Genomic DNA, 26,464 nt, shown 5'->3' with positions numbered 1-26,464 from the left:
AATAAAAATCCGTCTGTTATAAATAAATAAAGTACACGCTTTACCTATTGTAATTACGCATTTAGCCAGATTTATTTGCCAAATGTGCACAAGCAAAAACAAGCAAGCAAAAACGAGATCGGAGAGAAGAGCAAAGAGAAAATAGCAAAGAGTAATAGCAAAGAGAAATAGCAAAGAGAAAAACGGCGTAGGAAATATAAATAAAAATTTTCGATTTGGCAAGCTTAGTTTGCTGGAAACCTCCACTGTAATCGGTTGTGTGCTGTGCTCCCCCAATTTACCAATATTATCACCTTAAAAGTGGCATCTCAAACAAAACACAAATACGCAGCACTGCTAAAAAGACAAACAACGGGGTTAAATCAAAAAAAAAAGAACACAAAAAAAGAGACCAACGGGACAGACTGGCGGTCAATTGAAAAAAATAGTACAATGAAGTTTTATTTTTGGATCGGTTAGACTCTCGACAAGTAAAGGTAATGGCAAATCGAGTCCAAAATATTCATACTCGTAATCTGCGTAGGCCAAGCGACCTAATTTCGGCGCTAATGCCTCTTTTGCTTGTTTTTCGCTAACTTGATAATTTGGTCTGCTTTTTACTTTTGCCATTATTTTGAATGGCCATTGTGAAAAATATGTGCTGCAAGTGCGAAAGATGAAATTTCGTACGCTGCTTCCTTTTTAAAAACTGGCAAAACCGAGGGCCTTAGCTTTTTGTGATATAACATTTGAGGGCGAATCGGTCAAATGCACTTTCAGATATGCACGTGTCGGCGGATTTTGTCTTGGCCACCAACTCACTTGCTTGCACTCACCGAAATAATAACACTCATCTTGCAAAAAAGTGTGTTCGGTTGGTCACAATAGCACAATATAGATTTGTGATACATCGTGAAATGTCTTTATTTGTTGCGCGGTCTTGCATCCAATTAATTTCACAAGTGCAAAAAACTGCAAAAAAAAGGCCAAATTGCAACATAGTAATATTTTGATCGGAAACGTATATACTTCACAGCCATCGGAAAATGCTGAAACGCTGAAATACAGGAAAACCCAAAGGCGCCCATTCGGCATTATTCTTTTGGCCCAAGCTGTGTGCATCGGCTGGCTTTCCATGTGCCTGTTACTTATATCAAAATGAAGAGTTATCAGGCAATCAGTTTTGGCATATGTTATAACACACTTATCGTGCGAATCGCAGAACACAACGCAGGTAGCGTGTATGAGCTGTAATCAGAGTGTACTTGGGAACTTGGTTACAACTTCGTGGTAATAAGCCTTCAAATCTCAGGAAGCAGACTATTGCCAAAGAATGAAAAAAAAAATGATTAGATAAAAGTGCATTTCAGGGTCAAACAGCGAGTTGTTAAACCGCAAGCGTTTAGGCTGAAACGAAAGACGTTAAGACGAAAGTAAAATACTCGTTGAATTCAATAGAGAATGCAGTGATTCACATATATTTGATTTTCGTGTGTGGCGGATGTACAAATAAGATTGGATATACAAGATACGAATGCACTGCCAGACAAGAAAAAGGGAACCCGAGTCGAAATATTATGCAGTTGGTTTTCAACCGCTGCGCTGTTCAGTTCCGCGGTCGAGATAGAAAAAGTGTTAGCTCTTACCAATCCAAGCCAAGCCATCTAACTGATTTATGATTTTTAAACTTTTATCCTTGCAGATAATAAGTGCAGCGCAACTAAAAGAGCAGAAACACGCATTTCAAATTATCACAGTAAATTGAAGATATATATACGTTTATATATTGACTCAGCCTCTGGACTTTGAACGAAGTGCTCACGTGAGAAATGGCCAAGCTAATCATAATTTGCCTTCTTTTATGGATTCTAAACGCATGGGGTGAGTGAATATTGTTCCGAATTTAGTTCATCAATGAAGTGAATCACTGCCCTCGGAAAATTCGAATATTGTTTTTCCGACTTTGGCTTTTGTTTACTTTGACCCTATTGAGATTGAGATACTTGCCATTAAGGAAAAACAGCGGAATGCCTACGTCACGGCAACAGCCTCATAAGGCTATATATATCGCTTCGATCCATCTCATGACGCGTCGAAAACTATCTATAGCGTCGGATTTGGCCATATGCCACATGCGAATCTCCCCTCCGTCTTGTTCTTTCTTTGCGTACCGATTTTTGAGTTTCTTAGTTTTTTTCGCCCAAAAAACACATGTTGCCGCGGCAATTTTCTGGTTTCTGCTTTTGTTCTGTTTTTGTTTTGGCTTTATTTCTGAATTTCATTGATAATTCAAATGCCCGCGTATTATCTAAGTTTGTTTGTATTTTCGGTTGTATTTCTTTGCGCTTCACTTTACAACTATATTTCGTGTTTTTGGGGCATTGCTCAAAATATTGTTTATTTGTATTCAATTTGTTTTTGTTTGCCTTTCGCTGGCGTGTGTTTTTCTATGAACCGAAATGACCTTGATAGTGGGATATCGAAGGCTATTTCTTATTGAACAATATTACCTGAAGTGCGTCACAAAGATGCTCATTTTTTGGATATTCCTTGAAATTTGAAGACCAATTTTAAACCATGTAAATATCACTTTTAAATGGACATGGCAAAACTATGATTTTTATTTGCAAATACACACGGCAGATAGCACTATCGCACTCGGGAACATTATTTTAAGTAAAGCTCCTATTGACTTTGTGATTAATGCTGAAAATAGCTGGGGAGCACTTTCCACATACAGCCATATAAAAAGCCGATATAAAATATTTCCTCGCTCCACTAGTGCAAATATTTATAGATATCGCGGTGGAAACATGTGTTAATCTGCTGAAATCTAATGAACTTAACCTTGAGTTTGGAGTGGAGTCTTGATTTTTATAGAAAGCCCAGGAGTGGCAAAGCACACTCTTATGGAATTCCATCTGCGGCGGTTCCTTATCAAATTGGTGACAAACGGCAGATAGTCTGTTCTACAGCGTGTTTGTTACGTATACATAGTTTTTAAACTCACACAGACCCATGGAGTCCAACTGGCAGTTGTTGTTGCCGTGTTTGCCTAGCAAATTCCATCTTGATGAATACGATAAGTGAACTTAGAGTAGCCAGAACGAAGGCAAGTTTGTGTCGATAAAGGAACGCTTAACTTTCCCTGGCAGGCCGGCCCCACGAATATTTTTCCATTACCTGATGAAATCGTAATTCGCCGTTCGTGCAGGGCATCTGGCCAAAAAAGTGAAAGTGCACTTTGAACAAAATGGAGTAGTTGGAATTTTCAAAAATAAACTACTGCTCAAGTAGTTCCACTAACTAGTAAGATTACACGTTAGGTAAATAAGAGTTCACATCACCTAGTTAAATAATAAGTAAATAAAGGTTCCTACCACCTAGTTAAATGCTATGTGTTGCACCTAAAAATTCGCTTCAAGTTTTGTTGCTTCTAATTGGAATTCATTGAAAATTTCAAAAATTCAAACAATTCTTTGCAAACCGTTCATATACTCGAAGTAATTCTGAGTGCATTTGCTTCCGGCGAACCGCTCAGAATGTTGCTGGCTGACTAACCCACTAAGTGAGCCATTTAGAGCTATACTTGTATTTTTACCCCAACCAGTTACTAGGGGTGGCTGGTATATTTTGGCCTAGAATTCCCGACTGTACTGGTTTGGGTTATGTCACCAAACCCCGCCATTTCAGACTTTTCGTTATGGCAAATGCAAATGCGAATGAAAATGGAAATGGAAATGGGTGGACGGAAACACTGTTCCTTTTATTTAATGGCTGGCCTTGGCAAAGGTTTTCCTTTTGTTTTTCTCCTGGCCAAATACGAAGTATGACCCATTCAGACACCCAAATGAGCAATAGACTTTGAACACTTGGCTTTTTGCGCCGTGCTGAGGAATTTCAGATGAGAGAAGGAATCTGTGATCATGACATTGCAGACTGATCTAGTGAAAGGCGTATGTTTATATTTTTGGTTTATTCGGTTGGGTTTGCTTTTTTTGCATCTTGATAAACGCTGTTCTATTTATTCTTTGCTAAATATCTTTTGTGGGCCAGACTCACGTCATTTCTTAATTTGATTGGCCAGCACTTGAAAAGGGGCCTGAGCGTTCTTAATCTATTTCTCTGCACTCGCATTATCAACGACTGAGTGTGTTTAAAATATAGGAACGAGTTGGGTATTTGTATACTCTTTAATCTAATTGCCATACGCTATCATATATTATAATTTAATTTAATTATATAATACTATTATTTCTTGTTTTCCGCGTAACGCATATCATTTAAACAGTGACTTCTGTCTGCTTTGAACATTTCATGTTTTTTGGCGACGTGCAGAAGTCACAAAGCCAGTTTACAATCCATTAAAACCAATTAATTGATAGTTTTCGGCTATGGGATTTCTGCTACAGCTGAGAATTTTTAAAGTAGAGGAAATCTGCAAATCCCCTATTTATATAGGTGATACCATATGGATAAAGCTCTTGTATTCATTTTTAATTAACAGTGAAGTGCAGAAATCATTCAAGCCTCCTGAAGTCGAATTCCTCGACCATGAATCATGGTGTTTGAAGAAAACTGGATCAAAATTTGAAAGTCATGACAATGAAATTTCTCGGGATCTATAGATATTCATTTATTATCCACGAGTCATAACTTTTCCACCTTCACCCAATACCGAGTAACCCAGATAGGAGTCTAATCTGAATGTGTACCAGCGAATAAATCCCATGCCAAAGCTATTAGTCATTCGAGTTAGTCATGGAAACTCACAAATATATTGATGTACATAGGTATTTGCGCCTGGTTAATGTGCTTTCCTTTTATGTTTTCGTGCTCTTTTGAAATATTTTCTCTTTACGATCGTCTCATCACCTCGGCATCCACACTGGCCCTGATCAGAGCCATGTTCCTGCTCAGCTGAAAGACCAATTTCGTGTTGAACTTCATGTCCGGCATGTAGGCCGGAAAGTGATCCGGATTGAGGGCAAATCGCGTGGACGTATAGTTGACATTCTGCGGATTAAAATGTGGAAAACAACCTGTTGGTTAGCGATATCTTTTGGCATTATCGATTTGGGTTTCATTCCGAAAAAACGCTCTGGTTTTCTCGTTTAATGCGCATTGGATTTGTTTATTTGATTTTGTTTACTTTCTGTTTTTTAATGACAGCGCTGTATTTTTGAACAGCCGTTTATATTGCTTTGTTTATTTGCGGGAATATTGGACTTATTTGTTGCTCTATCCACGCTCAGCTCGTAAAGATAAAGATCTTGGGAACTTTTCATAAGATTTTGACTTTGAGTAGGTCAGAGAAAGGTTGGTATTACAGAATGTTATTGAAAATCGTTTTTATCGAAGTGTGGTTTTCTTATTTACCATTAACTTATCTCAATCGTACTTAAAAGTGGATACAATTATAAATAATAATATTCCCTCTTTGCGAGGCATGCTTTTTCCGGAATAAAGGTGCGGCAACCAATTTTTTTCTTTGGCATCTACCATTTTTCTGCATTGTGCATTGCAACTTGACTTGGGTTGCCAATTATGAGTGCGCAAGATAACTTAACAAAGATAACTCTTAACTTACCGCCAATAGGGGACAGGCATCTGGATAATTTCCCGATTGCAAGAGTTTTTGGAGCACGGCATTCAGAACTCGGTTCTTGCTGCGAAACTGTATCAGGTGACAGCCATCCACTCGAACTTTGAAAAGTTGCTGCAGAAGACGGTCCTTCCGGTTGGCGATCTGCCCCACACTCAGCTCCACCCACATTTTTGGGATAGCTCGGCGCAGCAGCAGCAAGGTATTCAGGAAATTTCCCTGCTTCTTCGCCATTTCCACAATATCGCACTCAAAGATCTCCACGGTAGTGGGGTCTATGACCGAACAGTTGATGTCCCGCCAACGTATTTCGAAATCGCGCTACAAGTGGGGAGCCATTAAGCAAATGCGCATCATATGCCGAATCTATAAACCTAGGACTTAGTCACGGGGGCCACTTTTGGCCAGGAAAAACAGAAAGTGCATTTCATTTTCCATTTTGACATACTTTGGCGTTTAAGTAGACTGTTTGCTTGAATCATTGATATTTACAGAACTAATAAGTGCTGCATACCTACTCTTTAAAAATGAATATTGTATCTTTGAGTAAACAACCATATGTTCTGGGCTGGCATTTTGTAACCTAAACATTTGTAGTTTGTTTATTGTTTTCAAATATTCCGAACTTGTTCGTACAATGACTTTTTAGGACTTAGTTGACATTATTTGTCTTTGTTAGTACATATAAATTCCGGTTTTGTATATTATAAATCACATCTGTACGTACGGTTGCCATAGACGGCTGCCATAGGATCGGCCAAACCAGACAGCATAATAATAGTAATCCCCTCAGATAGGCGTCAGTCATCATACTAACGATGGCCATCGAAAGGCACACATTGCGGCCCCAGCGCAGTAATTATTAAAATAATTATTATTATTATTTTGTATAGAAAACATATAAATTCAATATCGGCGCACATCTGTTCGCCTGCTCTCATTCTTGTGGGCTGAAAGGGGAGTTCGGAAATGTGCGGGTGGGGTTCTGACATTAATCAGTCATTTTACGCCAGGCCGTATAATTTAATTGTAATTGTGCAATTTGTACAAAATAATGCGAAATAATCACCGCGAGACATCCATACCCCATCGTTTGTTTTCATTTTGCATACGAAATAATGTGTGAAGTCGAGTTGCGCTATATCGTCTAGCTTGTTTGTTTGCTTTACTTATTATAAATGTGCTCAAATGCATTCCTGCCGGTTTTGATTCAATTAGCAGTGGTCCACGCATTTGTATATAACCCACAAGTTATACAGTTGCGCCTCGCATTAGTTAATTTTGAGTTACATTTGGCATTTGGCGCTCACCCTTCCGCTTCCCATATGGCTGACTTCAGTTTGCACTTATAATTAATGAAGTGCGGTATACACATATGTGCGGAATACACATTTGGCTGGTGGAGCATGGTAGGCAGACCCACTGCCATAATTGATCTATAATTAAGATAAGGTTTACTACGCCTGTCGCCGCCGGCTTAAACGGGACCAAAAGGCAGACCAATAGACAAAAAATAGAAAGCGTTGAGCGTACGAAATGTTTGGCTTACGCGCTTCTAGCCATTAGTTAGCCACTTTATAAACTTCGGGGGGCATGTATCAAATGGTGGCAGCAGAAGGAAGGAAGGTGAATGGTAAATGGATAATGGGTAATGGGTAATGCTAACCGTGAAGTGAACTGAACTGAACTGAACTGAACCGAGCTGAACTCCCTTAATTGGTAGCTATGCGGAAAGCATCAAATCTGGAGTGACGAACGATTATTTGCTCTACATGCTGGCGATTAAATGAAATCGCATAAATTACGCTTACTTAGGACGTGTGAGAGCGGTTCGGAAAAAGATTAATTGCTTTTTGTGCCGTTAGAATGAAGGAAATTTTCACAAAACAAATAAAAGAAGAAATACATAGTAGTACTGATTAACGCAGGTCTGATGTCACATTTTCGCTTTAATTCGGGTGCGATTAAATCTCATCTGTCATAGTTTATTTTAATTTTGAAAGCTTTTTGTTTACGATCACATAAGTCAATGGCAGCGCTACAACCACAGTTAAGTTGCTAAAATAATTAACACGGGAATAAGCTGAGTTTAAATGGGATTTATTTTTTAATAAATCATACACGGTTGGACGATTTTCAATTTGATAGGCACATTTTTGGTTATGAGTTTTATATGATTGAGTGGCTCCTCTAGTAATAATTCAGCTTATGTTTTATTCAATGGGTTTGGTGGGTTGTTTATTGTTTTCAAAAAAACCAGTTCACAAAGGCTTCACCTTAAAAAACTGATATCTATCTGTTTCTTGCCCTTAAAAGATGGTCCATCCAATTCGTTTTCTGGGAGTGATTCTCCTAGACTTAATTCACACTTTTCCGTGACTCATTCAACACTGTGATTCATGGCTAGTAAATCACGGCTAAACGAATTGCTGTCTTCCTGGTTTACGGGTTACTAAAATCACCGCTTTATGACTGCCTTAATGACCAAAAATTCGCGTAAAATGCCATAAAATGTACGAAAATATTATAATTCCCTGCGGGGAATTAGAGTCGCCATCAGCAAATTATCAAAGAGACACTTTTTCAATGTTCACGGTGATTGACATGAATGGGCATAGTAGAAATAAGCGGAAAATGTCAAAAATAAATAGTTTCTCATGTTTTTTTTCGCTTGAAGCAAACTTGAAAGGTATGTAATTACTCCATCAACAGTTTGGTCTTTGTCGCTTGTAACGGCTAACATCTTGCGGCCTGTCGTACCCCCACTTTCGAAAAAGACGACATTTAGATAGTAGTTAAAAGTAAATGGCGACCTCCTTCCTTTGATTTTTGTTATTTTAGTATTTGGTCGTGTAATGTTCGTTTTGTTTGGTTTAAGTAACTTTGCATGTCAACGAGCGTGTCAGGAAAAACGAAAAGCAAAAATAAGCGACTGCTAATTGCACTGGAATTTATTTTCGCCGTATCTGTATCTGGTTTTTGTGAGCTGCTCCTCAGCTTCCCTGCCTGAATTGCATTTTTGCATGCCGGCCTTCGGCTGTAGATCAATCAAAAAGAAATATGGATCGCCTCGTTCGCAGCTTCAAAGTATCCGTATCTCCACATCGCTGTGTCTGTATCTGTGTATCTGTGGCCAGACCGGTGACGTAAGTGGGCAGTAGCACTTCTGCTTCTGCTCCCCTATAAAATCATCATAGCCAAAACCAAAACCATAATGATCATCGTCGTCGCCAGAGATCTCCGCTAATGAGCCCCGACCCATTTACTTATAAGGCGGATATGTGCTTAGGTAATTTGCATTGAATTTTTGTAACCTTTGGAACCTGGATGCCTTCCACAACACCCCACCGTCTCATGTCTCGTTTTTTTCGATTTTTTGCTGACCCAAGAACGATAAAAAGTTACCACTATCCGCGGGGGTCAATAAACCCGCAGTGCAAAGCAACAAATAAATACCAAAAACGAGGAAAGCAAATTGTTCCCTGCACATGGGTATTTATTGTTGACTAGCTAAGCATTAAGATATATGTATATACAACTCTTACTAGAATCCAGATTCAGAATGAATTCTTTCCGTACTAGTTGAGTCTGAGTTATTTTTGCTGGTTTTGCAAAGCTATTATCGGGGAAATACAAGGAAGTTCCTTGCCAAATTATTGAATCGCCAAAACATGAGGAATGCAGTTATAAATGTTGTAAATGTAACACGACTGTGTTTATTCTGGTCTCTTATGAGTAGAAGCTTCTATCTAGATAAGTAATCTGCTCAAGGTACTCGAACTATGTACTCCTATCGATCCACCACGCACACTTTCCTGACATTCGCAGCGCCCTTCTATGCGCTTCTCAAACAAACGAGTACTGTCACGCACACAGAACCAAGCATATGAATAATTGCCCCGTCTGCTTGCTGTCATATAGATCGCTGCGACCTGATAGCCGAAGAATAAAGCCAGAACGACGAAAGCAACAACTTATATCTATTTTAAATTACGTTCAATTAAGTGCGCTTCACCTACAAAGTCTGCGACAGTGACGTCAATATCGAAAATAATTGATAACCTTCGATCACGATCGGGAAGAGCTTGTAACAGACTAGCACTGATGGGGCGCATTTTTGTAACAAACTTTACCACACCACCAAAACCAAAAACACACGCAATTGGGGCAATATTCGTTCAATGAATCGACGATCCATATCGATACAATAAGAGAAGGTCTTCAAATCTTTCGGGTTTGTTTGGTAGAGCACTTGTATATCTACTTTTGTTTCTTGGCATTGTTATTGTTCTTTATCATTCGTATTTCTATCGCTCTGGCGCCTTCTACCCCCTTTTATACATAATTCAATGATAAAATGTCAAAAATCAATAACAATAAATAAATGATAAACGAGAGTGTCACTCCCGTACTTTGTATTCCACCAAAAATAAATATCATTCCGTTTATTTTGATTGGATTTCTGCTTTCTTGAAGAAGTTTCCTATAAGTGTGCCTAATCAAATTGCCATTTTTATAAATTTACCTCTAGGTTTATTGAATAATTCATGGCTATTTGGCTTGCTGGATGGAATGTGATTTTCAAGATCGATCGATATGTAAATATTGAACTTGAAGGGCAAATCAGAACGGTTTTTTGGGTCTCCTTGGAGTATCGTATTTCTGTTCTGGGTAAGAACATAGTGGCTTTCGATATTTACTAATCAAATTTTAAAATTATGTAAGAAATATATAGTTTAAAAGTTCAAGACTATAAAGAGGGCAGTTTGAATTGGCGGTTAGATGGATTGATTCTGTACTATTCAAATACCCAATCACTTCTTTTTAAATAAGCTAATCTTTATTTAACACTAAATTCTAATAAATTATTTTATTGATTCCAGCTATTCCCATTATTGACCCAGATAGTATAGACGAGTCCCTCACGTGTCCACCATGTAATAATGACTTTCCCATCTGCCACAAAGTGATCGTGGAGGTGGACAGGGGGAATGGAATGCCCGGAAGCTGTTGCCCTCGCTACGAATGCCTCGATGAAGAACCTGTCTGCGACGGTTCCAAAAGGAGATTCTATAAGAACAAATGCACTGTGTGCGATCCTTGCGAACCGCTGGCCATTCAATGCAAGGAGATATGTCCAATGGAAGAACCCGAACCCATTTGCTTGACTGACAACAATGAGTACAAAAGAAATGGTGATGATTGGATGGAAAACGACGGTTGTACTACATGCACTTGCCTAGGTGGATATGTCTCCCGTAAGGCTGTTCAGTGCAATCATTTATATCCGTGCAGCAATCCCATTAAGGTCAAAGGACAATGCTGTCTGAGATGTCCGGAAGAACTCGTGAGTGACGACATTTTTGACGACAGCACTCAAAAGTATACAAATTTAGAAACTTCAGCTTCATATTACCATGAAAGTGAATCCTCCAGTTCAGGGAGTAGCTCCACGGTGCCAACAGTTAATTCTTATTCCGTTCCAAGCCCAAGCGGTTCAACCAATAGCCCATCTACATCATCTGAAATGGCCACACCCACTCCGAATACAAGTGAATTATCCAGTTCCACAGAAAATTCAAGTACAGATTCCAGTTATGAACAAGTTGGAGGTTTTGCCACTTCCGAGTCGCCGGATCTCAAAACCGACTCAGGAGAACAAGAAACTACTAGTTCTGATTCTCCCATTGAGACTACCACAAATTCAACCACATCCGACGATCTAGAAACTTCCTCAGTTTCAAGCACCTTAATGGAACTTCCCACTTCAACAGAGGATGGTAACACCAATATGGCTTTTGATGCTGATAAAAGAACAGCGAACATCTTAGATAATGCAACTAACTTCTCACTGGTGACCGATAATCCCATCACGAATCAAACGGCTGTCGTAACCCCCGAGTCCACCAGTCAGATTAAGGATCTCAACAGTATGGAGATCCAGCAAATAACATATCCCTATGCAGAGGTGCCCCAGGAGCACATCCAAACCGATTGGCATTGGAATGTCATTGCATTTGCAGTTATAATGGTGTTAACTATATTATTAGTGTTGATATGTCTTTATGCCATCGTAAAGAGATATTCGATAGGCAAAAAATACCAGGCCATACCATTAAATCCAGTTCGAAAGTTAAATGAAACTGAAAAAACAAAGGCGGAGCAGAAGTTGTGATTCCTACACAGAGAAAATTATATTTCCAGGTTGCCATCTCAGTTCATCATTTCGTGTTTTCTCTGTGTGAATTCCATCATCCTGCAGACTGATTATTGATCTTAAAAATTATACCAAAATAGTGGAAGAAGTCTGCATGTTAATACTACTTAGGAAATGAAACTATACTTTGTCGTCAGTCAAGAGATAAGCACACAATTTGATCTTAAAACTATGCTCAAATCAATAAATAAAGCGATTAGGTTTAGCAGTAGGAGTTAAGCAGTTAAGAAATACATTATTAATAATAATTGGAAAGTATTAGTTTGATTGTAAATTATAATTACTGTACAACCAGAATTATTGCATTAGAGTGATTACATATCAAACGCTCGCACTCATATAATTTTAAATTATTATACCGAAAACTCATCAACTACATTCATTCCAAAGCATATAAAATAAAGAAAAAGAAACCAAAGCTAAACGAAAACTACAATGTTTTTGACAATGGGAGTCCCTTTTTAGTCCCCCCACAAATAAATTATATATAACAGGGGAGTCAATATAAAAACCTTCGAATATTTGGAATATTTGACTTCCACCTGTAATAATCACTTCTTTACCTGATGGAAATATGGTTATAAAAACGTAATATTGTACAATATTTAAATTCCTCTTTTTTGTTAATTTAAAGACAGTCTTTTAGAAAATAAAGGTTGTTTTGTTTTTATTTAGGAGACGGAGATAGTTTTCAACTTCTCAACTATATGCGTCAGCACCTCCGCTGTCGTGGAATCCGGAAGCTCATCCAATACGGATGTGGTGCTGCCCGCCAAAACGCCCACTCGGGGATCTATGGGCAGAGTTCCGAGATGTGGTACTTGGGCGTAAGTAGCCAGAGAGGCGCCACCGTTAGACGAGAAGATATTGGTGCACGAGGTGCAGTGGGGGCACACGAACCTGCGAAAATCAAATATAAGATAAAGCCCTGTTCTTAACTTGACGCGCAGAGGCGTCCTATAATATCCTATATTTGCTTTTCTAAAAAGTCAGCATCAAGTACGGTCGAAATGTTTATCAGAAGTTTTTAAAACTTTTTTCAGTTGGGTAAAAGCTGGCTCTCGTTCGCCTTACACTGCAGTTACCTATATTTTTCAATTTATTACGGACACCTGAACATTAAGCCTATTTTGATGGACGAACTGAGGTTTAACCATCTCAAAGAACTCACCCGCTCATATTCTCAACGATGCCCAAGATATTGATGCCGGTCTTCTTGCAAAAGGTGATCTCCTTGCGCACATCATCCAGGGCCACCTCTTGCGGAGTGGTCACAATAATGGCTCCGTGGCATCCCACCTCCTTCAGGCATTCCATGACGGTGATGTGCTCATCCGAAGTGCCGGGTGGAGTATCGATAATTAGGTAATCCAGCTCATCCCATCTGACATCGGTGAGGAACTGACGGATCATCATGGTCTTTTTGGGACCACGCCAAATGACCGGATCCTCACGGTTCTTCAATAAAAACCCAATGGACATCACCGCTAGGGTTTGGGATTCATCCGTATAGACAGGAACCCATCCCTCGTCGCACTGAAAGATATCCCGTCCTTCCAGACCCAGTAGATATGGCACACTCGGTCCGCACAGATCTATATCCAGCAAGCCAACCTAAAAGATCACGCACATTAGTACCTTTAAAAATTCCTGTGTAATATTTTGTGGTGAAATGGTTTACCTTGAATCCGTTTTTTCGCAGTGCCAGAGATAATTGAGTGCTTACTGTGGATTTTCCTACTCCGCCTTTTCCTGATAGAACTACGATAATATTTTTAACCTTCTCCAGCATTTTAAAAGGATTTAAATGCTATTTTTCCGAAGTCTATATATCGTGGATTGCTTTTTGGTCAACAAGTTCCATCAGCTGTTTAGGGCTACAGTAATAGCGTTAGGGGTGTTCCTGGATTCCATTATCTAAGCTGAGTAATTTTGTTGCGTGACCTTTGGGTATGTTGGCAAGCTTTTTATTTTCAGATATAGTCATTTTTAATTATCTGTTGGTAAGCAACAATTCATTTGATTAGAATTAACTTATATAGGTAAACAACAAACGAATTAAGTGCATGAAGATACAGCAACGCAATACAATTAAATATCGTGTTATAAAACTAGGTAAAAACATTATAACCGCATTGCTTTGGGAATTCGTTCTGCAAAAATATATAACATTATTGTCACTATAAGTTTGCCGGAACACCCCCAACGTTCCGCACCTCATCTGGCAACGCTCCTGTTATCAAGTCACACATTTCAGCCTTCCGGCAACACCACCGCCGGCAAGTGTCGATTTTTATTGGTCCAAGTCGCGCGCAGCATGTTAATTGACAACAACGGACGGTAGCTGGCGAATGATAAAATAAACGTGCGTCGACCGAACGCGAAACGAGGATCCAGGAGCCGTGCCCACGCCATAGCAGTCGAGGACACCTGAGCCGGGCGCCACAGAACGCGCTGCGAGGAGACCAGAGAGTGGGAAGCCTTGGTGGAATCGAATCGAATGTTGCGCAACCTTCTGTCCCCGCATGTACTTAGCCACCAAACCGATTCCGAATCCGATTCCGAGCCAGCAACCACCTAACAACAACCACATCACGCCATCCGCTTACACTTGATAATCGAATTTAGTTAGGCGATGAAGAAGCGCACTAATTCACGTGGCACACCGACCTCGTCGGGCGATGGGGTACTGCCCACCAGCTCCTCCTCCGCCGGCGACGCTGAGAGGGATCATCCTGCCTACAAATCGGGAGCAGCCAGTGCCCCGGCCACGCCCACCAAGCGGCGGGATGGTAGCGATGGCAGTGGCAGCAGTGCGGGCGCACGGAGGAAGCGAAAAGATGAGATCGCCCAGACATTTGTGATCGTCAACGAACGTCCTGTGGACGACATATCGCTGGACTTCTTCTACAAGCCACACACCATCACCCTGCTGGCTGTTTCGGTGCTCGCCGTCATGTACTTTGCGTTCGTGAGGTGAGTAAGGGAGCCCATAAACCCGCAGGAAACCCCATTGTGAGCACTGGCAAAGAAAGACTTAGTTGGTATGAAAAGGATTTCTGTGGGCATACCAATGAAGGTTCTTTAATCCTTAAAGGGGAAACTACCTTTAGAGGCCGAAAAAAAAGTCTTTGCAGTCCCTTTGAAGTGAAATGAAGACAAATTCGTTTTAAATCCTTATATTTATTTAGAGTTATGCCTGAGGGAAAAAAAGACTTTTTTCAAAAGTTAAAAGTGAAAGTGAAGAAATAAACAAACCAAATATTTTCTTACTCCGGAAGGTTTTTTGCCGTCGATGAACTTAAATCTTTTCGGGATTCGAAAATTATCCCTGTCAAACAAGCTTCGTAAAACAAAATTCGGGATTTTCACAAAAAATGTCGTTGTAATTGCTGTGAAAAGTGGTCTAAATATGTTTTTTTTTTAAATCTTTAGTCTATATAGAACAACTATTTATGTTCTTTATGTTCTCCGCGCCAGTCACTTCCGGAAGACATCTCTTCCACAATTTCAAGAATTACTTTTTGAAACTTAGGGTTTTGTGGCCTCATTAACTTCATAAAAAAACTGTTAGTTTGGAGTTTGTAGTTAAAGGTACTTTGTACCGACTGAATCTTAAGATATGTCAGCTTTCACTTAATGAGGGCTGTCCGAAAAGGAAAGAGTTCGTAAATCCATTTCTGACATTACTGATTACCCTATGAAAGGTACGTTACGGTTCTACAGTACTGGCCTTAATTCTTATCGGTATTACATAACTGATCTGTATTAAATCCCCTTGGTAACAATAGTTTATTTTCTATTGGTTGGTAACAAGATAGACCTAATTAAATATTCAATCTGTCAGCATCTAGAAAAGGTTTCTTGGACGAACACATTTTACTAAACATTACAATATTCACATAATTCCAATGATTTTCCTTCCACCACCAAGCCGAAAACGTTGACCTAAGATTCTTTTTAATCAATAAAGACCCCTTGTCTTAAAAAAATATTCGAGAAATACATCAGTTGTTGTACAGGTGTTAAGCACTTAAATATATCACGAATACACTGCCAAAAGTGTCAACTCAGACAGCCCAAGGCTCAAAAAACCAAAATAATATATATATATGTACATATATATATATATATATATATATATATGCGCTAGACTAGCGAACAGTATATGTAATTAGAATCGCCTAAGACACATACGAAATGTACTCGACGTTCACTTCATCGTGCCATTGACCCCCAAACCCCATCTAAAAACGTGCTATGCTGATAAGGAATACTATGACTGAAATAGTATCGCTAATGGAAGCCAAGATCATCCACTTAGCAATGCAATTTCGTTACAGAAACGAGGCTAACGTGGATGAGAATCTCTGGGCCGGTCTCCTCTGCATTGTGTTCTTCTTTCTGATCATCTCGGTGATTGCATTTCCCAATGGACCCTTCACAAGACCCCATCCCGCCGTCTGGCGAATATTATTCGGTTGTTCTGTGCTGTACCTGCTGACGCTACAATTCCTGATGTTCCAAAACTATCCGACTATCAGGAGCATATTCTACTGGATCGATCCAAAGTTGAAGAACTTCCACATCGATATGGAAAAGGTAAGTTGTTCGTCAATATGAACTGCCTAAAACGTAACCATCAATTCCATCATTTCCAGGAATATGGCGTCAATTGCTCGGACATTAGTTGGGATCGTGTTAAAGGTCACTTGGACGTCTTTGCTTGGGGTCACTTCTTGGGCTGGGCCTTTAAGGCCATCCTGATCCGTCACATGGGCATTCTGTGGGCCATTTCCGTCATGTGGGAGATTACCGAAATAACCTTTGCGCACTTGTTGCCGAACTTTATCGAGTGTTGGTGGGATGCCCTCATCCTGGATGTGATCATCTGCAACGGTCTCGGAATTTGGATGGGTCTGAAGATCTGCCAGATTCTGGAGATGCGCGAGTACAAGTGGGCCAGTATTAAGGACATATCCACCACGACCGGTAAAATCAAGCGTGCCATGCTGCAGTTTACGCCCGAGAGCTGGTCGGCCATTCGCTGGCTGGATCCCAAATCCACGGCGATGAGATTTGCCGCCGTTATTCAGCTTGTGATCTTCTGGCAGGTCACCGAGCTGAACACGTTCTTCTTGAAGCACATCTTTGAGATGCCACCGGATCACTTCATCGTGATAGGTCGCCTCATTTTCATCGGTCTGTTTGTGGCGCCTTCGGTTAGGTAAGTTCTTGTTATAAGCATTTTGAAGCTAATAATATATCTTCTTAATTAATACTCTGGATTTTAGGCAATATTACGTATATGTCACCGACACACGCTGCAAGAGAGTCGGCACCCAGTGTTGGGTTTACGGCGCCATCATGGTCTCCGAAGCTATTCTGTGCATCAAGAATGGCAAGGAGTTGTTTGAGCGCACGCAAGCCATCAACATTGTCCTGTGGCTGACTGTCCAAGTAATAATCTCGGTGGCATTTGTCTACCTCGCGGTTTACTGGCAGGTAAGAGCTAATTTAAACACCACTTGAAATGTACACATGTGCTAATTTGAATATTTCATCCTTTCAGCAGCGGCAACTGAAAAAGGTTTCATCGACGCCCACAAAAAGAAATGAAACTAGTCCTGCCACATCATCCTCGCCCATTAAAGGTATGTAAAGCCATTTAACAACTGCAAGCAACATTAAATGGTGTGAGGAACAAGGTTAAAATAAAAAAGGGTATTAAATTCTGTATGGTTGTTCAAAATGTCTATTGCTGTCTATGGTGGATAATTTGGATAACTCAGAAGCTTATGTTATAACTGGCATTTGCATAATTGTGGCATAGCAATTTTCGATCACTTCAATCCCTTTAATGTTGCCTGCCTTATAACTAACTTTCTTTTTGCGCTTACTGACTTTCTTTGTTATTGGCACAATTTATGGTTAATCACACTGTTTTCTCAACTTTTTGCTCTCCATTTAAATTCTCCTTGCGTTTCTCCCCTTCTGTCTTCTTCTCCAATTCTCCTCGGATTGCATTGCCACAAAAAAAGCACAATTACCAAGGAGTAATTCCATTGATGCACCTAACATCATGCACTACGATATTAAAATTAAAATAGTCTAAACAATTATTGTTAACTTTTATATCTGCTACTTTTTATCTACAATTCTTTCATTTCACTTTTCTAGGTAAATTGTCGCCGCAAAAAGAGAAGAAAGTAAAATAAGAAGTTGATATTAAAAGAACTTGAAAGCTGCAGAAACAAATTGGATCAGGCCATTCTTTAAATTAAAAACCAAAACAGAGAAGAGAATTATGTACATACACTAAAGAAAACTGTACTGATTAAATTAAATACATAACATGTAAATATATATATATGTATAAAAGATATATATATATATTTATTGAAAAGACAAAAGTGGAATTAATTGTTAATAAGAGAATATAAAGGACTTTCTATGATCTAGTGCTAGATTAATATAAACGATTTAATTGTCTTAGCTTAAGCTACACACCAATCTGGCTTTTCTCGAGTTATGTACAGAAGCGCATCTGATTCTAGACCTCCAGGATTGCCGATAGGCTCTTTTTGACCGCATCGCGGGCATAGGGGATGTATGACAGCGAATACCAGGTCATGGCCAGAGATTGTATGATAATGAAAATAAGCGTAAGTCCAGCCTTTTTCCACTAAAAACAAACAAATCAAATAAAAATAATAATAAATCAAATCAACACATCGATTGTCTTGTACTGTTTTCGTTAAGGTAATACAAAATGTACCAATATTCAGAATATAAATGTTAGCTCATGTTAAATTAGGTTTAAAGCTTCCATTTAAGTTTTCTTTATGTAAGTTCATGAAGCATGGAAACGTTTTTCCCCTTTTTTTCATTGAGTAAAAATTTATAACTTTGCAGTAATTCTAAACTTTAAACATAAAGGAAACGTTTTCTACAAAACCTGCAAACAATTTCGTCATGCTATCGATATGAAAGTGGTTGTTTGTGAAAGTTCCAAAACATTGAAAGTGCAATTTAAAATTCGAAACCTAAATAATTTTGCTAATTTTGATTGGAGCATGGACACCTCACCACAATAGCTGCTATGAACGTCAGAACCATCATGACGAGTACAACGATGGTGGCGATCAAACGGGTTTCCGCAAACATTTTCTTGATCTGCTTGAAGGGACCCATGAGGAAGCAAGTACTGAAACCAGAGGAGAGAGACCTTTTAGCCGGCCTGTGTGAAGTACGAGTGGAACCAGTAACGCGCTCACCTGGCCATCGAGATAACATTTCCTAGGGTGTAAAAGACCGCAAAGACCACAATTCCTCTGTGCAAAAATAGGGCGACCGAGCCGAGTAGGGAAAGTAAAATGCCCAAGGCGAAGCAGATGATAAATCCCTTGATCCGAGTGGACCAACTCAAAGTGGACATGTCGTTAATCTGCGTAAATAATTGATATTAGCGAAATGCACTGATAAGCGTTGTCATACAGCTTGGGTCACCATGTGATCAGAGAGGCGTTCCCAGCGGGAAGCACCCACACGACACGACAGTGATAATTCCTCCATTCACAAGTAGTTATAGGCATTTAGTGAGATCAGTCCCATTGGAAACTTCTTCACCTGTGTAATGATACTGCTTTCCTCCTCCGGAGTGGGCTCATCTCCACTCAGAACGCGGCGCAACTTGTCCATTATGTTGTGGTTAAATTGTGTTCAACAGGTGGCTGACTTGAAATTCCCTTCTCTTCTGGGGTTTTGCATATACAAAGATCTGCTTTTATGCGCCGGAATTTTCACAGTACAATAAATCCAAGATCAGACCTGGTGTGACCATAACTGGAACCGTTATAATATACTGCCGGTCTAACAAATATACCAACAATTTTCTATTAAATATTTACCTTAACAAATGTAAGGAATACAACTAAAAACTATTTATTCAAGAACACCCATTAAATAAAGTGTTTGTAAACAATAGTAAAAACAAATATGTTTTGATATCAGTAAATATTAAAAATATAATTTTAGCTTTTTTTTAGCTAACATACCATATTTAGAAACTTTGTTATTAAACTGCTGGCTACATTCCCGCATTCTGGCAACGCCTCCAGCATGTTTTGTTCAGCAATACGTAACATTTTAAGAAATTCACTAAACGCGGCTGAAAACCGAGCAATTACCTCTCAAATACGGAATCTGCGAGGACAACAAACCCGGCACGAGATAGAAGTGTTAGCTTCACCGAGTATAAGCAGCAAAGATGATGACAAGAAGAAAGAGTCTGCGGAACATAAAGGTTCCAAAGAAGTGGCTCTGGATTTCCGAAACCGGGAGGCCCATGTGCCCTCCTTCAATTTAGCGGCCTATGTGAATAACTCGAGTACCCTGCAGCAATTTATCAGTTTGGGAGTGAATCTGCACAGTATAGAAAGGCGAAAAGGATTGGGGGACTTTGTGCTGAAGCTGGATTTCGAGAAGAATGTGAAACCCTACATAACCTTCCTGGTGGACCAGGGCATATCACCCGATGACTTCGCCAGGATGTTCACCAAGAACCCGCTGCTGTTCAAGGAGGACTTGGATGATCTGCAGACCAGGGTGGACTATCTGAAAAGCAAGAGATTCTCGGACGAAGCCAGACAAAGGATTCTCACCCACAATCCTTATTGGCTGATGTTTTCCACCAGACGCGTGGATCGTCGATTGGGCTACTTCCAAAAGGAGTTCAAATTAAGCGGCCATGATCTCCGACTCTTGGCCACCAGAGAACCCAATGTCATTACCTACAATATGGAGCACCTGCGGAAGTCTGTGTTCACCCTAAAGGAGGAAATGGGATTCAATGCCAAAGAGCTAAGTGCTCTGGTGGTTCGAAAGCCCCGCTTATTGATGATTTGTAAGTCTATCTAAATTTATGGTCATATGTGCTTAAGCAACCTATCTTTGTAGCTCCGGATGATCTTGTCGAGCGATTTTGTTATATTCACCAAGATATGGGCCTTCCGCATGCCCAGATTGTGCAGTGCCCAGAACTTTTGGCGTCCCGCGAATTTCGACTGCGGGAACGTCATGAGTTCCTAAAATTGCTTGGCAGAGCTCAATATGATCCGCAAAAGGACCTGTATATATCGCCAAAGACTATAGTGGAAGGCAACAATTTTTATTTCATCAGAAATGTGGCTAAAAGTGATTTGGAGACATTTGATTTGTTTTTGAAAACGAGATGAGAATAAAACGAAACACGAAATAATATAAATTTGTATATTTTTTCAATATTCAGCTTACACATGCATATTTTCAACACTCAAGAAACCACAAAGTTTTACGAAATATTATGTTTTATCATTTAAAAAATACCCGCCTATAAATAAACACGATTGCAGGAATGCCAGATGTCGAAAAACATTGGATTGCTTCCGTTCCCCCATCTGGTCACACTGGACAGCAACAAAAGATTTAAACTACGCATTAAGCTTGTGCGTAGGAACGAATCGTGTTTAATTTTAGTAACTAGCCAGTCGCTTCGGGAGAAGCATTAAACAAAGTTGCAATATTTCGGAGCTCCAGTAGTTGGCTTCAGTCCGGAACAATTAGTTATAGTCAAATCGAGTGCAGCGGCGGAGAAACAGCGCCAAAAGAAAAGTAAAACGCATTTTCCTTCGCATACATAAACAGCAAAACCGAATACACAAACACAGGCAGACATACGGAAGGGCCAAAAAACTTGGTCAAACTAACGACAGAATAATATATATAGTTTAACTTTAAAGCAAGTTAATAGGCAATAAACCCAAGTTATCTTTGGTGTTGACGTGTTGAACACACATACCGATAAACAAAAACAAAATGTCTACGACACCAAAATCAAGCGAAGATTTGCTGGGCGGTAAGTTGTTTGTTTTTGTGTGCTTTGCTCTTTCATTCGTGTTTTTTTGCGTCTCCCCTTTTTGCAATCATAACAATAACACGGTAACCCGTTATGCCGTATAGTTGTTGTTAACATTGTTGTGTATCTGACATGTGTATGTATTTATGGAGTTATTTGTAATTTGTTGGTATCTGCATCCCATATTTTTTCAAGGCTTTGCTTTGTCTGCTTTCGAATTCGTTCTCTTTTTATTTGTTTACTTTGCACTTGCTCCTTGCAATGGGGGAGGGAAAGAGAGAGAGACAACAAAGAATACGCAAAACTCCGAATGAAAACAAAGGAGCTGCCAACGCACTTTTTTTCTCACTCTCTCAACCTCACTCCCCGCTCCTGCTCTTTCGTTCATGTCATGTCTTGTTTCTTTACTTTGCACTTGGCCCGCTTGACGTCAGTTGTGGTTTATTTTCTGCGCTCTCCCTTTCTCCGTCCGACCAGCTCTTCTTCTTCCGTCTGGTTTGCTAAAATAATTCGTAAATAAATACATTTTGCGGGAGGGCATTTCCCTATCAGTCGTTTCCAGAAATTGCGCCTTTGGCATTCGCTTCAATTGTATTTGGGCTGCTCACTTTATCAACATCCACGTTTACACTCGGGAAAAAATTAGGTTATATTATTTCACTGTCAGATAAACTACATTTGCTAAGTACTTCAGCTCAGCTGCTTTAGTCTGGTATAATAATATTCAATAAATTTACATCGCAATTTCTAAAAATATTGAAAGATTATCTTTATTTTGTTGACAAGGAGTATAATCTTTTTGGATGACTGCTTAAAGGCACTTTGTTTGTTTGTCCAAAAGGTTGTTGACTACCAAGGAAATTATACTGCAATTCCTCAAAGTCACTCACAAAAGTAATGCCGGTTCAAGCTAAATTTGTTTTTTCAATGTATGTATGTATTACATACAGTATTACTCTAATCAGTTTGTGCCAAAATCAAACCATATGTCACTTTTTTTAAGGCTAACACAGTTTTGTTGTCGAATTCCTTTATCAAGGAAGTAATTTTAAAAAAATACTAAGAAATATTTTATATGTATTTCAAAGTGATATCAATCCGGTAAAGCTATAAAAAAATGCATCTTGTTGTTAATACGCCGGCTTGGGATTTTTTGACCTTAGAACACGTGTGAAATGACCAACTTAGGTGAAACATTTTCTCTTTGTGCACTCTGCCATATACTACGTAAGAAATCGTATCATGATACCGAGGAGTCATCCATCCAATAATAAAGGCGGTTCAATGGGCCCAACTCAGGGTCTTTTAGACAGCTGCGCATCAAGATGCACACTCGACAAAGCCCGAAGAAGGTAGGGCAGAAAGAGAAGGCGAGTGAGTGGTAGAGAGGGACGGAAGGTGCGAGAAAGAGAGGGGTGAGTCGCGGAGAGAGAGAGAGAGGGAGAGAGGCCTACGTGCCGTGAGTCACAAAGCTATTGTATTTGTTTTTGCCACCCTTCGGTACGCTTTTGCTTTTGTTTCCATTTTCGCTGCACATTTTCGTACCTGTAACCCGGATTCCCGATAACGCTCCAAATATTGTTTACCTGTGCAAAACTTCTGCGTCTACCTGTTCCGCGGGCATTTCCATTTACCATTTTCTATTTTCGCAACATGTCCATCATAAATGCATCATCCTTTTCGTCTAGACGCCGCATTTAGTATTAGATTGTCAGCATGATTGGTCTGCCACGTGAGTGATCTGAACTATTCTGTAACTGATTCCACCGCGAAAGTGTCTAAATTAGTTGATTGCAAAGTGATAACTAAAAAAGGAAACAATCCTAGAAGGAATTTAAATTTATAATGTTACAAAATGTTATTATATTTCAAAGAAATCCTGAATTTTTTCTGCTACAACAAATATTACAAAGATGAATCTCAAAGATCCATTATTAGGTAGTTTTTAGGAATGTTCTACTGTACTCCTTATCATCCGATCGGGCACTGCTGTCATCAAGTTACTTGCACGCTTCTCGTGCCCATATTGCATCGCCAGTTTGTCTTTTTTCTCAATTTGTTTTGAAAATGAAATTTTCTCCGTGGCGCATTGATAAGCATCGATTGGATGGATTGTAAACAGAACATGTGTGCTGCTTTACATGTATACGCAATATGCCGAAAATAAACGGAAATAGTCCGAGTTGTGGGGTTTTTAGCCTTATCAATGGGGCACGAGCACTCGAACAGATATACACAAATGTACATATTATAGATCGGGTAACGAACCGAACGTGTGGCTTGGATGTTTTTACGTTTAAACAAACAAAAACAAACGAAAGGCTGACGATGGCACAGTTTTAGAGCCCCTGCCGCCTCAAAGTGGCTCTAAAAGCGCATGTCTTGCTAAGTAAACAAGAAACCTACATAATTTTATCAACAAGTGTAATTTTAGACAAGTGATTACTTTAACCTGATTTTCAAAACCATTAAAAGTGGTAGCTTAACTAGTAAATTTGTAAGCGATCTTTTTTAAATTTGTTGAATTTGAAAATTGTGAACATAGAACGTTCTCGTTTGTAATTTAGTTGATCGAATTTGCACTTTTTTGAATTGCTGAATCGATCTTATGACTATATGTATCTCATTCATTAGATTGTCATTGTTATTAAGTTCATACTCCCTAAAACGCAATTCGGTTTTCCTATGTTTATTCAACAAGCCCCAAAAGGTTTCGACACCCGAGTTTATGCTACATTTAAGGCAACCAACTACATAATATATTAAATTTCATTCCATTTGGTTTTAGCTTTTACCCACTTGGTTCGGTAGTTTACCATGCTAATGATTTATTTGTGCTGCTATTCGCTGTTTTTTAGAATCTTGGATCGAACTGAGCACAACAGCTGCGATGGCTGGCATCAAGAGCCCCGACAGAATCACTCCGTTGCCATTCAACAATGGCGAGGAGTACCTGAGACTTCTGCGTGAGGCCCAGCGCGAGTCGAACCAGTCGAGCCGTGTCGTCTCCTTGGCCAGCTCCCGTCGTGATACGCCCCGTGATAGCCCCAAAAGTCCACCGAACAGCCCCCAGTCGGAGCTCTGCCCGGACGATGAGCTCAGAAACGTGTACATCAACTACTGGAACAAGGTAAGAGATGAGAATCGAGGCGGAACCGAGGTGATCTTGCTAACAATGTCTTTGTTTTTGCTTTTGCCAGGGAGGAGACAAACAGAATGCAGACAGTGGAGATTGGCTAAAGAACTGGAATCGCAATGCCGAGGAGCAGCCACCCAAGTATGAACGATTTTTTTATAGTTATTTAGCTAAGTCGTATACTGACAGATTTTGTGAGTGGTCTCTAGAAACTAGAACTACGTTTGGAGCATTGGCGGTCTTTCAAAAAAATATTGTTATTCATTGAACTAATATTTACAGAAACTGGAATTTCGAGGCTGTGAGCGGTGATGCAGGCGACGAGGAAGAGAAAAAGAAGACTAACACAGGCTACTCCATCCGCTTGAAGCGACTGGGCTCCAACTCGTTGTTCTCCCGCGAAATTCTGTACTCGCTGCTGGTAACCAACGTCCTGTCCCTGCTGCTGGGAGCTGGCTTCGGGTAAGGACTTTTGCAATCTTCTCCAGATTCATATTCAAAATTATTTATATAATTGTTTATAGATTATGGTTGAGCAAGCGGGGCATACTCCTTACCCGTGTGGTCATTGACTGAAAGATGCCATAATCAAAGAAGAGGAACAGAAAATATATAATCGTTTTCAATCTATTAATATGCACATCAATCGAAAACAGAACACGATGCGTTCCATATAAGAAATCGAAGTATACACATCTATACAGCCAACCGTATTCCAACTCATTTGTATTTTTATCGGAAGTCTACATTTTTGACACCTTCTCATTCAGTACATACCTATAAAAATGTAATTACTAAGCCAGCAAACTAAAACAGGCCTTTGGGCGGCGGGGGTTGAAACTAAACATTTACATATTTTATATAATTTTATATATCTAACAATATATCAAGGCAGCAAATCTAATGATACAGAAAAGCATTTATAGATGCTCTATATATTTTGCTTTAGCCGTATGTCTTAGCACCCAACCGTACATTATATCCAATACAAATGTACGTGAAACTTCGTGTTAAGAATTTCAATTTCATCATCATACTTCATATAGAACATCCATAAACATTTGTAGACATATTGTAGTTGAATCGTACTGTATCCTGGTCGTACTTTTTGTTGAACAATCGTCAAATGTTTTGATTTAATAAGCATATAAGAAAACCGAAAAAAAACCCCAATATGGCAAACCAACATAAGTTTATATATAATGTGAGGGAGGGGTTATCCCCACAAAACAAAAAAAAAACGGATTAGTTGTAATGATTTTTTATATTAAAATATTTTTCAATATCTATTTAAAAGAAAACCTGAAAACATTAGAGTTTGTCTTTTGTGGATTTCAAGGGATTGAAATAGTGGCTTAGAAAATGTTGAGAATTTCCCAATCCTAGACGGATTAAGTAGTCTACTATTTCTGAAAAGTATGATCTCATTTTCAGGGAAATGCTAAAAGGTATTTTAATCGCTAGATGTGTATTTGTTTGCATTATCAAACTTTCACATAAGGGCTTTACCTGCCTATATATAAAGCGAGAAAGGCTTTATTTGTCAACAGGTCTTTGCCATCAATATTTGATTTAGTCAGCAGTGAATTTAAGCTTTTAGATTTAGTTAGTTGACAATTTATCCTTGGGGTT

The 26,464-nt window shown here is 39.4% G+C and overlaps 7 protein-coding genes across 13 annotated transcripts; 4 read left to right on the top strand and 3 right to left on the bottom strand.

The window, feature by feature from the left end:
* The first annotated feature begins 230 nt into the window (after nucleotides 1–230).
* Nucleotides 231–12,231, top strand: LOC6546060. Of its 4 annotated transcripts, none has more exons than XM_001973477.3 (3): nucleotides 231–476; nucleotides 1,682–1,860; nucleotides 10,468–12,231. In XM_001973477.3, the coding sequence occupies exons 2-3, from the start codon at nucleotides 1,809–1,811 to the stop codon at nucleotides 11,757–11,759; spliced, it is 1,344 nt and encodes a 447-aa protein (XP_001973513.1). In that variant the 5' UTR covers nucleotides 231–476; nucleotides 1,682–1,808; the 3' UTR covers nucleotides 11,760–12,231. The 4 variants fall into 4 exon arrangements, with proteins under 4 accessions (XP_001973513.1, XP_026833379.1, XP_026833380.1 ...); XM_026977578.1 differs by lacking the exon at nucleotides 231–476 and adding an exon at nucleotides 1,484–1,613; XM_026977579.1 differs by lacking the exons at nucleotides 231–476; nucleotides 1,682–1,860 and adding an exon at nucleotides 6,395–6,439.
* On the bottom strand, nucleotides 4,754–6,405 carry LOC6546061. The gene is made up of 3 exons (XM_001973478.3): nucleotides 6,312–6,405; nucleotides 5,570–5,905; nucleotides 4,754–4,995 (listed from the first exon to the last, which is right to left on the bottom strand). Exons 1-3 carry the CDS (start codon nucleotides 6,393–6,395, stop codon nucleotides 4,837–4,839), a joined length of 579 nt encoding a protein of 192 aa, XP_001973514.1. The 5' UTR covers nucleotides 6,396–6,405; the 3' UTR covers nucleotides 4,754–4,836.
* A 230-nt stretch (nucleotides 12,232–12,461) lies between the features above and the next one.
* On the bottom strand, nucleotides 12,462–13,713 carry LOC6546059 (cytosolic Fe-S cluster assembly factor NUBP2 homolog). Its single transcript, XM_001973476.3, has 3 exons — nucleotides 13,483–13,713; nucleotides 12,973–13,415; nucleotides 12,462–12,701 (listed from the first exon to the last, which is right to left on the bottom strand). Exons 1-3 carry the CDS (start codon nucleotides 13,591–13,593, stop codon nucleotides 12,473–12,475), a joined length of 783 nt encoding a protein of 260 aa, XP_001973512.1. The 5' UTR covers nucleotides 13,594–13,713; the 3' UTR covers nucleotides 12,462–12,472.
* A 315-nt stretch (nucleotides 13,714–14,028) lies between these two features.
* On the top strand, nucleotides 14,029–18,101 carry LOC6546058 (phosphatidylserine synthase 1). Its single transcript, XM_001973475.3, has 6 exons — nucleotides 14,029–14,777; nucleotides 16,145–16,403; nucleotides 16,463–17,028; nucleotides 17,096–17,306; nucleotides 17,374–17,455; nucleotides 17,982–18,101. Exons 1-6 carry the CDS (start codon nucleotides 14,437–14,439, stop codon nucleotides 18,017–18,019), a joined length of 1,497 nt encoding a protein of 498 aa, XP_001973511.1. The 5' UTR covers nucleotides 14,029–14,436; the 3' UTR covers nucleotides 18,020–18,101.
* An 82-nt stretch (nucleotides 18,102–18,183) lies between these two features.
* On the bottom strand, nucleotides 18,184–19,673 carry LOC6546057 (vesicle transport protein SFT2A). 2 transcript variants are annotated; one of them, XM_026978084.1, is made up of 4 exons: nucleotides 19,311–19,391; nucleotides 19,079–19,248; nucleotides 18,891–19,008; nucleotides 18,184–18,486 (listed from the first exon to the last, which is right to left on the bottom strand). In XM_026978084.1, the coding sequence occupies exons 1-4, from the start codon at nucleotides 19,374–19,376 to the stop codon at nucleotides 18,355–18,357; spliced, it is 486 nt and encodes a 161-aa protein (XP_026833885.1). In that variant the 5' UTR covers nucleotides 19,377–19,391; the 3' UTR covers nucleotides 18,184–18,354. The 2 variants fall into 2 exon arrangements, with proteins under 2 accessions (XP_026833885.1, XP_001973510.1); XM_001973474.3 differs by lacking the exon at nucleotides 19,311–19,391 and adding an exon at nucleotides 19,431–19,673 and having other exon boundaries at nucleotides 18,185–18,486.
* Nucleotides 19,674–19,874: 201 nt separating this feature from the next.
* Nucleotides 19,875–21,060, top strand: LOC6546056 (transcription termination factor 3, mitochondrial). The gene is made up of 2 exons (XM_001973473.3): nucleotides 19,875–20,706; nucleotides 20,760–21,060. The coding sequence occupies exons 1-2, from the start codon at nucleotides 19,923–19,925 to the stop codon at nucleotides 21,035–21,037; spliced, it is 1,062 nt and encodes a 353-aa protein (XP_001973509.1). The 5' UTR covers nucleotides 19,875–19,922; the 3' UTR covers nucleotides 21,038–21,060.
* A 151-nt stretch (nucleotides 21,061–21,211) lies between these two features.
* On the top strand, nucleotides 21,212–25,545 carry LOC6546055 (BCL2/adenovirus E1B 19 kDa protein-interacting protein 3). Of its 3 annotated transcripts, none has more exons than XM_001973472.3 (5): nucleotides 21,212–21,696; nucleotides 24,555–24,826; nucleotides 24,897–24,973; nucleotides 25,115–25,294; nucleotides 25,357–25,545. In XM_001973472.3, the coding sequence occupies exons 1-5, from the start codon at nucleotides 21,657–21,659 to the stop codon at nucleotides 25,406–25,408; spliced, it is 621 nt and encodes a 206-aa protein (XP_001973508.1). In that variant the 5' UTR covers nucleotides 21,212–21,656; the 3' UTR covers nucleotides 25,409–25,545. The 3 variants fall into 3 exon arrangements, with proteins under 3 accessions (XP_001973508.1, XP_015012950.1, XP_026833884.1); XM_015157464.2 differs by lacking the exon at nucleotides 21,212–21,696 and adding an exon at nucleotides 23,333–23,428; XM_026978083.1 differs by lacking the exon at nucleotides 21,212–21,696 and adding an exon at nucleotides 23,620–23,634.
* Nucleotides 25,546–26,464: the final 919 nt, after the last annotated feature.

This window comes from Drosophila erecta, unplaced genomic scaffold (genome assembly GCF_003286155.1).
Source record: "Drosophila erecta strain 14021-0224.00,06,07 unplaced genomic scaffold, DereRS2 tig00000021-arrow-pilon, whole genome shotgun sequence".
NCBI classification, from domain to species: Eukaryota; Metazoa; Arthropoda; class Insecta; order Diptera; family Drosophilidae; genus Drosophila; species Drosophila erecta.
This window is presented reverse-complemented; position numbering and strand designations above follow the sequence as displayed.

Coding starts and splice junctions, on each gene's coding strand:
- LOC6546060 (XM_026977577.1), top strand. CDS start 10,132: ATGGCTATTTGGCTTGCTGGATGGAATGTGATTTTCAAGATCGATCGA. Junction 10,256..10,467: donor GTATCGTATTTCTGTTCTGG/GTAAGAACATAG, acceptor TATTGATTCCAG/CTATTCCCATTATTGACCCA.
- LOC6546058 (XM_001973475.3), top strand. CDS start 14,437: ATGAAGAAGCGCACTAATTCACGTGGCACACCGACCTCGTCGGGCGAT. Junction 14,778..16,144: donor ATGTACTTTGCGTTCGTGAG/GTGAGTAAGGGA, acceptor ATTTCGTTACAG/AAACGAGGCTAACGTGGATG. Junction 16,404..16,462: donor TCCACATCGATATGGAAAAG/GTAAGTTGTTCG, acceptor CATCATTTCCAG/GAATATGGCGTCAATTGCTC.
- LOC6546055 (XM_001973472.3), top strand. CDS start 21,657: ATGTCTACGACACCAAAATCAAGCGAAGATTTGCTGGGCG. Junction 21,697..24,554: donor AAGCGAAGATTTGCTGGGCG/GTAAGTTGTTTG, acceptor GCTGTTTTTTAG/AATCTTGGATCGAACTGAGC. Junction 25,295..25,356: donor CTGCTGGGAGCTGGCTTCGG/GTAAGGACTTTT, acceptor AATTGTTTATAG/ATTATGGTTGAGCAAGCGGG.
- LOC6546061 (XM_001973478.3), bottom strand. CDS start 6,395: ATGATGACTGACGCCTATCTGAGGGGATTACTATTATTATGCTGTCTG. Junction 5,906..6,311: donor GGCAGCCGTCTATGGCAACC/GTACGTACAGAT, acceptor CCCCACTTGTAG/CGCGATTTCGAAATACGTTG. Junction 4,996..5,569: donor ATGCCTGTCCCCTATTGGCG/GTAAGTTAAGAG, acceptor TTTAATCCGCAG/AATGTCAACTATACGTCCAC.
- LOC6546059 (XM_001973476.3), bottom strand. CDS start 13,593: ATGCTGGAGAAGGTTAAAAATATTATCGTAGTTCTATCAGGAAAAGGC. Junction 13,416..13,482: donor TGCGAAAAAACGGATTCAAG/GTAAACCATTTC, acceptor GTGATCTTTTAG/GTTGGCTTGCTGGATATAGA. Junction 12,702..12,972: donor ATCGTTGAGAATATGAGCGG/GTGAGTTCTTTG, acceptor TGATTTTCGCAG/GTTCGTGTGCCCCCACTGCA.
- LOC6546056 (XM_001973473.3), top strand. CDS start 19,923: ATGTTTTGTTCAGCAATACGTAACATTTTAAGAAATTCACTAAACGCG. Junction 20,707..20,759: donor GCCCCGCTTATTGATGATTT/GTAAGTCTATCT, acceptor CTATCTTTGTAG/CTCCGGATGATCTTGTCGAG.
- LOC6546057 (XM_001973474.3), bottom strand. CDS start 19,502: ATGGACAAGTTGCGCCGCGTTCTGAGTGGAGATGAGCCCACTCCGGAG. Junction 19,009..19,078: donor AATGTTATCTCGATGGCCAG/GTGAGCGCGTTA, acceptor CTCTGGTTTCAG/TACTTGCTTCCTCATGGGTC. Junction 18,487..18,890: donor CGTTCATAGCAGCTATTGTG/GTGAGGTGTCCA, acceptor GTTTGTTTTTAG/TGGAAAAAGGCTGGACTTAC.